This window comes from Genypterus blacodes, unplaced genomic scaffold (genome assembly GCF_046128005.1).
Source record: "Genypterus blacodes isolate CSIRO-AG114 ecotype Tasmania unplaced genomic scaffold, CSIRO-AGI_Gbla_v1 ptg000168l_1, whole genome shotgun sequence".
Lineage (NCBI taxonomy): Eukaryota > Metazoa > Chordata > Actinopteri > Ophidiiformes > Ophidiidae > Genypterus > Genypterus blacodes.
In genome coordinates this window covers 81,397-95,106 of record NW_027466969.1, presented here as the reverse complement: position 1 = coordinate 95,106, position 13,710 = coordinate 81,397, and the positions used below count along the sequence as shown (strand labels likewise).

General features: G+C 40.8%; 1 protein-coding gene across 6 annotated transcripts; it reads right to left on the bottom strand.

Annotated features, from left to right (window-relative positions):
- Positions 1-2,914: 2,914 nt before the first annotated feature.
- Positions 2,915-12,221, bottom strand: LOC143013918 (endonuclease domain-containing 1 protein-like). 6 transcript variants are annotated; one of them, XM_076167641.1, is made up of 5 exons: positions 12,063-12,221; positions 9,662-9,791; positions 9,423-9,521; positions 4,325-4,747; positions 2,916-3,643 (listed from the first exon to the last, which is right to left on the bottom strand). In XM_076167641.1, the coding sequence occupies exons 4-5, from the start codon at positions 4,739-4,741 to the stop codon at positions 3,113-3,115; spliced, it is 948 nt and encodes a 315-aa protein (XP_076023756.1). In that variant the 5' UTR covers positions 4,742-4,747; positions 9,423-9,521; positions 9,662-9,791; positions 12,063-12,221; the 3' UTR covers positions 2,916-3,112. The 6 variants fall into 6 exon arrangements, with proteins under 6 accessions (XP_076023758.1, XP_076023756.1, XP_076023754.1 ...); XM_076167639.1 differs by having other exon boundaries at positions 9,662-9,765; XM_076167640.1 differs by having other exon boundaries at positions 9,662-9,762.
- Between the last annotated feature and the right edge of the window lie 1,489 nt (positions 12,222-13,710).

Genomic DNA, 13,710 nt, shown 5'->3' with positions numbered 1-13,710 from the left:
GCCCCTGAGCAAGGCACCGAACCCTCAATTGCTCCCCCCTCTGCGAAGGGTGGTAATGTAATGTAAGTCGCTTTGGATAAAAGCGTCTGCCAAATGATCGTAATGTAATGTAATGTACAGACTAGCATCATGCTGGATGATGTTTAATCTTGTGTTGGTTGAACATGAATGTCATTTTAGAATGTTAATATAAAGTAATCAACCGTATCTCTGTTGATCTGTGCTTCATTAGCTGTCCTGCTGTAGGAGGAGTTCTGTGTGACTGTAAGTAACTCTTTATCTGTAGATTCATACGTTATTATTTAGTTTAAGGGAGTTATAAATAGCTGATACGACTTCATGTGGAGACCTTTTATTTTTGTTTTGATTGTTTTTGGAGCATCCTGTGGAATAAACCTCGTAACTTTGGCAACACGGATATCAGCGACAGGAGAACACGAGTCAGAAGCTTGAGGTCCTGCAGGAGCGGCAAAGGAAGACTGCAGGTTGAGTTTGATCACTACATGTACCTCTTCCTCTTTATGTCTGCGGACGCTTTCAGGTACATTTGTGTTTTCAGGAATGTGAACATATCTTCCTCGGCTTCTGTTCTGGAAGCTGAGGCACAATTACAGCAGCTCTCGTACCATAGGGTGACTTCCTGTAGAGAAGCACAAACGCACCCAAAACCTTCTTGTACTCAGAGCCTCTTAGACAGGCATGTCCAAAGTCCGGCCCGCGGGCCAATCACGGCCCGGGGTCAGATTTCATATGGCCCGCAGCTTCCTTCTTGACGACACAGTCAAACCGAATTGTACACGTTCAAAGTGCAATTTCTCTTTTCACATCAGGGTGGCAGCACCACTCTGTAGTCCCGCTGTGACACCTTCCACCCTCCAGGTGTCACAGATCCATCTCTGCTATGGCGACGGTGGATATCGAGGGCCGCCGCTTCCGGGAGCGATGGAATTTGCTGTATTTTTAAATCCGAAACAATTTGCCTAATTTGGCAAGAGACTGTTGCCGAATTTAAGGAATTTAATCTAAAGAGACACTACCAGACAAAACATGCTAATGCATACAACCAGCTAGCAAAAGTGCTGAAAAAGTGAAGCAACTCGAAGCTGCGCTGGCCTCACAACAGCGGTTCTTCAAGCAGGCCTGTGAGTTAAATGAAAATACCACTAAAGCAAGCTATGAGTTTGCTAATGTTTGCCTGGCTCGAAACACTGTGGCACAGAGAATTGAGGACATATAATCTGAGATTAAGAGACAACTGGGGGACAGGGGAGTGGATTTTGATTTCTTTGCGTTAGCTTGCGATGAAAGCACAGATGCTACTGACACTGCTCAGTTACTGATTTTTGAGGGGTTTGAAGATGACATGAAAGTAACAGAAGAGCTGCTTGACCTCCAAAGCCTGAAAGGCCATGTAAGAGGAACAGATGTATTTTTTGTGTTTGTTCCGCTGTTGAGGATATGAAAGTACCATGAAGTAAAGTTAGTGGAATTATTACCGATGGCGCACCTGCCATGGCTGGTGAGCGAAGTGGATTAGCCGCACTGATCTGTAACAAAGTAAGCGAAGAAGGAGGTAACGCCATCAAACTCCACTGTATAATTCACCAGCAGGTTCTCTGCGCGAAATTTTGGAACCAAACTGCAACTTTTCCAAAGACACTTGTCACAAATGGAGCCCAGCACCGCACACTTCCCAGCGTTTCATGAGGTCTTCGGAGCTTGTACCAGCATCTGGATAAAAGCAGGTTTACAGAAATGCAAACATTTGCAAAGAAAATGCTGAGCTTGTTCGGCTCCACATATTTGTGTGAGCAGACATTCTTTGTTATGAACCTCAACAAAAACCACTTGAGGTCGAGACTAAGCGATTTCCATCTACGTGACATTTTACGTATCTCAACCACTGCTGTCAAACCAGACCTGGCCTCTGTACTGCAGTCTAGATCTCAGTATCACCCTTCACATTAGTGTCAGTAAGTTTTCTGTTTCTTGGTCATTTGAAATTCATAAATCCCAATCCTCTGAGTGTTTTGAATTTATGTTGGGAAGATTTGCTGTGTAAGCATTTACAAATGGCCACACCTGTCACTACAAACACTTAAGTGTCAATAGCACAGTTATAAATGTATGCACTTGGAACTGAATATTTGAAAAAAGATTTCCCTTTATCTACCTGTAAATGTGACACAAAATATTACTTCCTGGATGATGTAAAGGACAAGAGCAAGGTTCATATGTTTTTGAACTGAACATTTCATTACCCATAATAAGTTGTGTTTAAAATAAACCTGATGTATTTATCAGATTCATGCAAGTTTTAGGTAGGTTTCCCAGACTGCTTGTTCTTTATGTTATCTCACTCTTCAGATGTGAAAGAAAGGCAGAATTATTTTGTTGACACCTGTTCAAGCCTGAGTGGTTTACATCTGGTTAGATTGCCATTTGGAGAAATGACAATTGTCGTGTTATTGAAAATAAAATTGTTTCAGAACAGAGCATTTGTATGAACCTTTTTATGATTCAAAATGTCAGGAGGGACGATTGGCCCTCAGGCATTTGCAAATTTAAAAATCCAGCCCTCTTTGAAAAAAGTTTGGACACCCCTGCTCTAAGAGGACAGCGGGCAAAATGTGTGTGTTTATGCGTATTTCCTTGCATGCTTTGTTTGTACCTCTGTATAATACCACTGAAAGTTCCACTTGCACACTCAGCTGTTCCTGGAGAGGGAATCTCTCTTGGAATTGTCTCTCCTGAGGTTTTTCCCTTTTTCCCTTACACATTAAGTATAATATATAATCATACATTGACTAAACAAACAAGACAATGAGTTTTTACTTTGGGAATGATGAATAAACCTGCAGCATTACCACACAATTTTTCTTCTTTTATTGTATTTATTAGATGCAGTAAAAGTGCAGGGAAAAATAGGGAAAAGGGAAAATACATGAGAGATACATTGTTGCGGTTCACATTGTAGCCCAAACCACCAGCACAGCCCAACTTTATTAACATTTATTAAGAGATGACCCTAATAGCTATGGGATCAAATGTGAAGGAGGCATAAGTGGGTCGACCATCACAAGCGTGGTCTTGAGCTTTACTGTCCAGGTTACTATGGACAGTGTGAGTTTGGAAAAAAATCATACGTCGTTCCAGGTGGGCTCAGTATTTTACTCAGTTGTGCCAAGGTCAGGTCTTGACGTACACAACCAGCCTGAATGTTACTAATGCGATACGCTCCTGCTATCCACTTGGCTGTTTGGCTGTTGAAGCAGCAGAATGCTGACCAGAGATGGGAAGGAATATTGACTCGGTTGTTGAGATTGTTGTTGCCAGGTTGTGCTCCGGTCACTACAAAGCCTTCAATCTGATTGTTATTGTTGATGCATTGTCTATTAATTTCCTTACCGATGTCACTCTCAACTATCCTCCATTCTCCACGGTTGCAATTAATTGTTTGTGGAACAGTGTTGGTCAGTGTGCAGGTGGCTTTTTTATCGTCTTGGCTAAATGCAAGAGAAACTGGAAACATGTGACCCCTGTCATAAATCCTTTGACCATTGTAATCAGTGTCTGCAGCCTGGAGGTTATGGTTGTACTCTGCTTTGTCGTTCACCATGTTGACATTCCGTATGTATTCAAGCTGTAAAAGTGAGAAAGCTTGGTGAGTGGTAGGAAGAGGTTAGCAGTAATGTAAAATACTGTAAGTAATCATTTGTACAAAGTCTGATGCTTCCAAAGTAACAGGACAGTGACAGGGTTAAGCAGAGAGTTATTCCAGATCTTAACTTATTTTCTTTATGTGACTCATGGAGCAAAATTCTTACACAGCATTGAAGAGTTTCTAATTCTAATAAAAGCTTCAATGTTTGTCATTTAACCCAAGCTGAAAATTATATTTCAGCACCAGAATATATATTTAGTTGTTGTGTAATGTCGTTCTCTTCATTAAAATGTGTGTCAATTAGGAATTGCTCAGATTTAGTAGGAACCTGGAAGTCCTCTTTATTATGTGGCTTTTTCTGTGAATAATCATTCAACAATCAGAACATCCGGTGCCTGGTCTCCACGCTTAAATGGTTCAATGGTTATTTTTTTGTTGTTGTAACGAACAAGTGCTATTATTTCTGTATCATATCTTTACAAAGATTGTGTTTGTCTATAATTCTGGGTTTGGTGAAAATCAGATCACATCTGATGAATAATTCATGCAAACATCCAAGAAAATGCTCACAGACTTTTTTTCCCCTCTGAATCAACAAATCACGTGTACTGGTACAATTTAATAATATTGCTATTAATCAATGAATGATTAGAAACATACCTCTGCCTCTATCTTCCAAGGCCTGCAGGATATGTTGGGTCTGTTGGGTCTGTTGGGTCTGTTGGATCTGTTGGATCTGTTGCGTTTGTTGGGTCTGTTGGGTCTGTTGGGTCTGTTGGGTATGCCTGCTTGTTGCCCTGTGTACTTGTAAGCTGAAAACACTGGGATCCTGTTCTCTTTGTCGTAGAGCGTCACAAACTGTTGTACATTATTGAACGTCTGGCAGATTGATGTATATCGGTTCTGGTTCAGGATGTTTCCATTTGCTAGGATGTCTGGGACCTGTGGTGCATTTCCATTGAGAAGAAACTTAGTTGCACAGTTTGTATTCATTGAATTCTCCAGTTTAGTTACTGTGGGAGTGATGGACAGGAGGAGGAGCATCGCCAGGGAAAGGAGATGCCAGGATGTCATCATGTTGCTCTAGAACAAAGAGGAGAACAAAAGAGTTGTTGGACATTACAGTGAAACCCACAGTAATCCATGTTTCTGGTTCTAACATTGAAACAAGGTGAAATGCAATGTGTTATTGTTGCTAATTGTCACAATGTCACAAACAATGGTCGCACATTTACTGTATTGTTGATTGATCATGAACAAATATCAGGACAAAATCACCATCTTTCTGTTCGACTCACCTAAAATCTGCCAGAGTAGTTGGGAAATAGAAACTCAACTCGCTCTGCCTGAGTCTACCTCAAATGTTGACTGCACTTGTGATTGAGGTGTCTTTATATCTGGACAAAGAGGAACTTGGTGATACCAGTTTATCATCTTAATCTGTAACATCATGACATTGGCAGACCTGAACCTTCCTCATTTGATCATTTTTGCACTTAGGCAACCAACCCAAGATTGAGTCGACCCCACCACTTACTAAAAAGGTCATTATGAGGCTGAAAGGTGAACATTTGAGGTTATTTTTATTCACTCATTTCAATTCAGATATCGTCATGTTTTACTCTTATATGAGTTAAATTCCTGCAAATAATTGAATAGTTTTTATTGATAAGGACAAATTCAGCAGTTGGTTGTCAGCTGATAATTGGAGTCACCACCCTTCTTTGCAGACAAGATTACAAATGTAACTGGTAAAAACAACATAAAACATTCATAACCTGAGCCTGTCAAGTCTCATCTCCTCGTCTCTATCAGCTGGAGTAGATCACAGTAAAGATAAAGAAGAAATACAGGGGAGACTTTATTATTATCAACATTAATGTAGTGATTACGCTCATAACATGTATAGCTACAGTTGATATAATACATTTGAATATATACATCTGATATACAGATAATTGTTCCTGCAGACATTATGTATGAAGCTGTTCAGGAAAGAGCAGGATCTTTAACCGTTCCTTAGAGACAGAGAGGGACCCTCCACCACCTAAGGACCACCAAGGAGAAGTGTCTGGCTCCAGACTCGGGGCCTCGTTGTGGTGGCAGCACCAGGCGCCGTTGGTTGTCAGAGCAGAGGGAGCGAGAGAAGGCAGGAGCCTGAAGGAGGGAGTTCAGATAAGTGGGGCGCTGCTCTGAGACAAGCTTACAGGACTTGAACCTGACGCAGGCAGTGACTGGGAGCCAATGGAGGGATATGAACAGTCACCTGTGCTGTTGGGCTGGTTGAAGACCAGACAAGTAGAGATGGCCATTTCAAAACCGAGGGTTTGTTCAGTTGGGAACACAGCCAGTTTTGATAAGCAGTTCCACCAACTGTGTTGAAACTTCCGGTGAATATGAAATGTTTGAGTTGCTGATACTGAGAGATCGTGAGAATTTTGTTGTGATGATGAAATCTAGCTTTCTGAAGAATGAAGGGTTTGCGACACACACGGTGTCATAGCACAGCGGTGAAGCTTTCAGCCTGCGTAACAGAAGGTCACACCATCTGCTCTGCAGACGTTGTTTTCATGACTGAAGTTCTCCACTTTGCTTTAAATGAGGACAATATATCGAGTGCAACACATCCTTTATATGGTAATATAGGGTTTAAATAACAAAGACCAGCAAAGCCATCTAAGACTGGCAGAGCGATCCAGTAAGCTGCTTCATACGTCATCTGTCACGTCTGTCCAGCTGCAACGCCAGTGCCAGAAAACAGCATTTTAGAAGTCACTGCATCTGAACTGTGACACGCCGCTCAGCATCAGTATCAGACCTGACATCAATACCATACATCAGACTGATACATGGAGGCCACACACAGATCACAGCACATAGGTGCATATGTACATAAATCACTAGACATAAACCAGACAATGAAATACAGATTAATGAAGATAGAAGCATGATGGAGGGCAGAGGAATTGGGAGAGTAAGGACGAAGGCCTGGGAGGACTTTGGCCCACCAATAAACAATAATAAACAAATAGAAGGAGAAATCAGCACACAAAAAGAACCAGTTGTTTGTGCCTGAGTGAAAATTATCAAGAGGGTTCAGGTTTTTGAAGTGGATGCATGGAAAACTTGGAATCAATGGCTGCATTTCCAACTTGTGTCAGTAGATGTCCATATTGAGCGATAGGTTTGGAGATGTTTCATAGCCTCCAAACTGCCATCTGGACAGACAAGCCAGTGCATTTTATCTCCTAGTTTGTCTTCATTTCTGCTGATGTTCCTCAGGGCATCAGGTGAGCTGGAAAAGCACCTTTACTCTTTGACTGTATGTAGACTTGTAATGCAAGTTTCTCTCATTACAGACATATTGGATGGCTTTGTGTCATAGTTATGACTCATTATGTAAAAAGAATATATGGACAATTATGTAAAACTCATTATATCAAGAGCGGACAATGTTTTTTTTTGTTTAATTATCATTATTAGAAAGCAGGCAGAACTCCAGCTGCCTTGTTTACTGCAAATCAAAGTCAAAAGTGTCGTCCTAAAGCACATGGGAGAATAAAATACATCTGTTTAGACCTTTTGCTTTTAAATTTTAAGGAAAAGTCCTAATATATAAATCATACATTGACTAAACAAACAAGACAATGAGTTTTTACTTTGGGAATGATGAATAAACATGAAGGAAATAATGCCTTGACAGCCCAAGTGTGTGATGAATGAATGGATGGATGATCGACATGTGGCAAGATTTAAAAACCTGCAGCATTACCACACATTTTTTCTTCTTTTATTGTATTTATTAGATGCAGTAAAAGTGCAGGAAATACATGAGAGATACATTGTTGTGGTTCACATTGTAGCCCAAACCACCAGCACAGCCCAACTTTATTAACATTTATTAAGCGATGACCCTAATAGCTATGGGAGCAAATGTGAAGGATGCATAAATGGGTCGACCATCACAAGTGTGGTCCTGAGCTTTACTGTCCAGGTTACTATGGACATTGTGAGTTTGGAAAAAAATCATACGTCTGTCCAGGTGGGCTCAGTATTTGACTCAGTTGTGCCAAGGTCAGGTCTTCACGTTCACAACCAGTCTGAATGTTACTAACGCGGTACGCTCCTGCTATCCACTTGTTATTTATCCTGTTGTAGCAGCAGAATGCTGACCAGAGATAGAAAGGAATATTGACTCGGTTGTTGAGATTGTTGTTGCCAGGTTGTGCTCCGGTCACTAAAAAGCCTTCAATCCGATTGTTATTGTTGATGCATTGTCTATTCATTTCCTTACCGATGTCTCTCTCAACTATCCTCCATTTTCCACGGTTGCAATTAATTGTTTGTGGAACAGTGTTGGTCAGTGTGAAGGTGGCTTTTTTATCGTCTGGGCTCAATGCAAGAGAAACTGGAAACAGGTGACCCCTGTCATAAGTAGTGTTACGATTGTAATCTGCGTCTGCAGCCTGGTCGGCGTGATTGTAATTTGTATTGTCGTTCACCATGTTGACATCCTGTATCCCGGCAAGCTGTAAAAGTGAGAAAGCTTGGTGAGTGGTAGGAAGAGGTTAGCAGTAATGTAAAATACTGTAAGTAATCATTTGTACAAAGTCTGATGCTTCCAAAGTAACAGGACAGTGACAGGGTTAAGCAGAGAGTTATTCCAGATCTTAACTATTTTTCTTTATGTGACTCATGGAGCAAAATTCTTACACAGCATTGAAGAGTTTCTAATTCTAATAAAAGCTTCAATGTTTGTCATTTAACCCAAGCTGAAAATTATATTTCAGCACCAGAATATATATTTAGTTGTTGTGTAATGTCGTTCTCTTCATTAAAATGTCTGTCAATTAGGAATTGCTCAGATTTAGTAGGAACCTGGAAGTCCTCTTTATTATGTGGCTTTTTCTGTGAATAATCATTCAACAATCAGAACACCCGGTGCCTGGTCTCCACGCTTAAATGGTTCAATGGTTATTTTTTTGTTGTTGTAACGAACAAGTGCTATTATTTCTGTATCATATCTTTACAAAGATTGTGTTTGTCTATAATTCTGGGTTTGGTGAAAATCAGACAACATCTGATGAATAATTCATGCAAACATCCAAGAAAATGCTCACAGACTTTTTTTCCCCTCTGAATCAACAAATCACGTGTACTGGTACAATTTCTTAATATTGCTATTAATCAATGAATGATTAGAAACAAACCTCTGCCTCTATCATCCAAGGTTGGCCTGGTCTGGTTCCTTGTTTCCCTGTGAACCTGTAAGCTGAAAACACTGGGATCCTGTTCTCTTTGTCGTAGAGCGTCACAAACCGCTGTACATTCTTGAACGTCTGGCAGATGGATGTGTATCGGTTCTGGTCGTGGATGTTTCCATTTTCTAGGATGTTTGGGACCTCTGGTGCTTTTCCATTAAGAAGAAACTTAGTTGAACAGTTTGTACTCATTGAATCCTCCACTTCAGTTACAGTGGGAGTGATGGACAGGAGGAGGAGCATCGCCAGGGAAAGGAGATGCCAGGAGGTCATCATGTTGCTCTAGAACAAAGAGGAGAACAAAAGAGTTGTGGGACATTACAGTGAAACCCACAGTAATCCATGTTTCTGGTTCTTACATTGAAACAAGGTGATGTGCAATGTGTTATTGTTGCTGATTGTCACAATGTCACAAACAATGGTCGCACATTTACTGTATTGTTGATTTATCATGAACAAATATCAGGACAAAATCACCATCTTTCTGTTCGACTCACCTGAAATCTGCCAGAGTAGCTGGGAAATAGAAACTCAAATCGCTCTGCCTGAGTCTACCTCAAATGTTGACTGCACTTGTGATTGAGGTGTCTTTATATCTGGACAAAGAGGAACTTGGTGATACCAGCTTATCATTTTAATCTGTAACATCATGACATTTGCAGACCTGAACCTTCCTCATTTGATCATTTTTGCACTTAGGCAACCAACCCAAGATTGAGTCGACCCCACCACTTACTAAAAAGGCAGTGGTGCCTGCAGAAATTATTCCTTTGGGGGGGTTTATTGATAAGGACAAATTCAGCAGTTGGTTGTCAGCTGATAATTGGAGTCACCACCCTTCTTTGCAGACAAGATTACAAATGTAACTGGTAAAAACAACATAAAACATTCATAACCTGAGCCTGTCAAGCCTCATCTCCTCGTCTCTATCAGCTGGAGTAGATCACAGTCAAGATAAAGAAGAAATACAGGGGAGACTTTATTATTATCAACATTAATGTAGTGATTACGCTCATAACATGTATAGCTACAGTTGATATAATACATTTGAATATATACATCTGATATACAGATAATTGTTCCTGCAGACATTATGTATGAAGCTGTTCAGGAAAGAGCAGGATCTTTAACCGTTCCTTAGAGACAGAGAGGGACCCTCCACCACCTAAGGACCACCAAGGAGAAGTGTCTGGCTCCAGACTTGGGGCCTCGTTGTGGTGGCAGCACCAGGCGCCGTTGGTTGTCAGAGCAGAGGGAGCGAGAGAAGGCAGGAGCCTGGAGGAGGGAGTTCAGATAAGTGGGGCGCTGCTCTGTAGACGAGCATACAGGACTTGAACCTGATGCAGGCAGTGACTGGGAGTCAATGGAGGGATATGAACAGTCACCTGTGCTGTTGGGCTGGTTGAAGACCAGACAAGTAGAGATGGTCATTTCAAAACCGAGGGTTTGTTCAGTTGGGAAACACAGCCAGTTTTGATAAGCAGTTCCACCAACTGTGTTGAAGCTTCCGGTGAATATGAAATGTTTGAGTTGCTGATACTGAGAGATCGTGAAAATTTTGTTGTGATGATGAAATCTAGCTTTCTGAAGAATGAAGGGTTTGCGACACACACGGTGTCATAGCACAGCGGTGAAGCTTTCAGCCTGCGTAACAGAAGGTCACACCATCTGCTCTGCAGACGTTGTTTTCATGACTGAAGTTCTCCACAATATATCGAGTGCAACACATCCTTTATATGGTAATATAGGGTTTAAATAACAAAGACCAGCAAAGCCATCTAAGACTGGCAGAGCGATCCAGTAAGCTGCTTCATACGTCATCTGTCACGTCTGTCCAGCTGCAACGCCAGTGCCAGAAAACAGCATTTTAGAAGTCACTGCATCTGAACTGTGACACGCCGCTCAGCATCAGTATCAGACCTGACATCAATACCATACATCAGACTGATACATGGAGGCCACACACAGATCACAGCACATAGGTGCATATGTACATAAATCACTAGACATAAACCAGACAATGAATTACAGATTAATGAAGATAGAAGCATGATGGAGGGCAGAGGAATTGGGAGAGTAAGGTCGAAGGCCTGGGAGGACTTTGGCCCACCAATAAACAATAATAAACAAATAGAAGGAGAAATCAGCACACAAAAAGAATCAGTTGTTTGTGCCTGAGTGAAAATTATCAAGAGGGTTCAGGTTTTTGAAGTGGATGCATGGAAAACTTGGAATCAATGGCTGCATATCCAACTTGTGTCAGTAGATGTCCATATTGAGCGATAGGTTTGGAGATGTTTCATAGCCTCCAAACTGCCATCTGGACAGACAAGCCAGTGCATTTTATAGTTGAAAGCTATGAAATGTTGTGTTTGGGCATTCTGAGTTTGGAAACCCCACAGTTTGAGCCTGGTTCTTCATCCTTACAACCTACTTGAACATTTTCAGCCATGTATGTTTTTGTAGGACAGCGAGGAACAGGACCCTCCATGAGAAATCTTTTTACTTTGCTAATCAGGCTAATCAGCACTCAGTCATGTTTGTACACTGTTTCATGTCGTGCTACAATCTCACGTTGCTTCTAAAGACAGACATCTTCCTGAGTTGTTTGCGAAACAACCAACTCCTAGTTTGTCTTCATTTCTGCTGATGTTCCTCAGGGCATCAGGTGAGCTGGAAAAGCACCTTTACTCTTTGACTGTATATAGACTTGTACTGCAAGTTTCTCTCATTACAGACATATTGGATGGCTTTGTGTCATAGTTATGACTCATTATGTTTAAAGAATATATGGACAATTATGTAAAACTCATTATATAAAGAGCGGAGAATGTTTTGTTTGTTTAATTATCATTATTAGAAAGCAGACGGAACTCCAGCTGCCTTGTTTACTGCAAATCAAAGTAAAAAGTGTCGTCCTAAAGCACATGGGAGAATAAAAGCCATCCGTTTAGACCTTTTGCTTTTAAATTTTAAGGAAAAGTCCTAATATATAAATCATACATTGACTAAACAAACAAGACAATGAGTTTTTACTTTGGTAAAGTAAAAAGATTTGATTTTATATGATATCGATATATTGATTGATCATTAAGAAATATCACGAAAAAAATCACAAATCTTTCTGTTCGACTCACCTGAAATCTGCCAGAGTAGTTGGGAAATAGAAACTCAAATCGCTCTGCTTGAGTCTACCTCCAATGTCAACTGCACCTGTGAGGGAGGTGTCTTTATATCTGGACAACCAGGAACTTGATGAGGAAATAAAATGAATTAGACTATTCAAATAGATTGTGTTCTTAAATAAACAATGGCTTTGGCTCAATACTTTCTCACTACAATCTTCAATACTTCCTGTTATACTTGCATCGGGAAAACATCGACTGGCTGTCTCCTTCGTAATCTGAAACATCCTCCTTCCATTCTTCATTCTATAATTATACCACCAATCCACAGTAAAGGATTTTATTACAAACTAAATGATGTTCACCTCATTGTTCCTTATCCCAGTCTCAGTATTTCCTTTCTTACAACCTGTGTTTTTTTTTTTTTAAAGTTTTGCCCATTATTCCTCTGTAGTTATATTGAGGAACAGTTGACCCCTGAGGTGCAAATGCTGCCCTCTGCTTTGCCCTGGGCAAAGGGGCTCCATTTTTCCTTTACTACACCGGTGTTCTGACCCAAACAAGTCAGCACCCTTCCCACCAGGCACGGCCAGATTAGCCATACTTTCCTTAAAAATTAAAAAGCAAAAGGTCTAAACTGATGGCTTTTATTCCCCCATGTGCTTAATGACGACACTTTTGACTTTGATTGCAGTAAACGAGGCAGCTGGAGTTCTGCCTGCTTTCTAATAATGCTAATTGAAAAAAAAAAACATTCTCTGATCTTTAGATAATGAGTTTTATATAATTGTACATATATTCTTTAAACATAATGAGTCATAACTATGACACAAAGCCATCCAATATGTCTGTAATGAGAGAAACTTGCAGTACAAGTCTAAATACAGTCAAAGAGTAAAGGTGCTTTTCCAGCTCACCTGATGCCCTGAGGAACATCAGCAGAAATGAAGACAAACTAGGAGCCGGTTGTTTTGCAAACAACTCAGGAAGATATCTGTCTTTAGAAGCAACATGTGAATGTAGTATGACATTCAACACTGTACAAACATGACTGAGTGCTGATTAGTCTGGTTAGCAAAGTAATCTCTTTCTCATGGAGGGTTCTGTTCCTCGCTGTTATTGAAAAAAGGACCTTTCTGGTGGTCTTTCTTCGTGTTCGTTGTTTTGGTGGTGAATGATGAGGCAAAGATGAACTGAAATTCTCAGATGGGTTTTTACTGGAATAAGACATTGAAGAGCGCCTGTCCTGCCCCCGTCCTTGTGTCGTGAGTCAGGCCGTGAGTTTCCACGTACAATTGCATTTATGCCGCAAACACAAGGCGTCATCAATTCACTGATGACACTGTAGTTGAACTGTTATCTATTGGTCAGCCAGCTTCAAGAGGGGCAGCGCTAAGATTCAAATCTGAGGGATGAACAGCTGTCTGTGGGGGAAAGTAGAATACTCTTTGTGTAAATTAAAGAACAGAAGTATAGTGTAATAAGCCCTTTGATCTGAAGAAGCTCCCCCAGACTGCCCGTCCATGCAAACCCCCTTGAAGCTCTGATAAAGCGATACAGTGACCTCTTCACCTATTGGCAGACAGTGTTATCTAGCCTTCCTGGAGAGAGAAGCTGTAAATGCTCGTATGTATTACTCTATCTCCAGACTTTCCCGGAG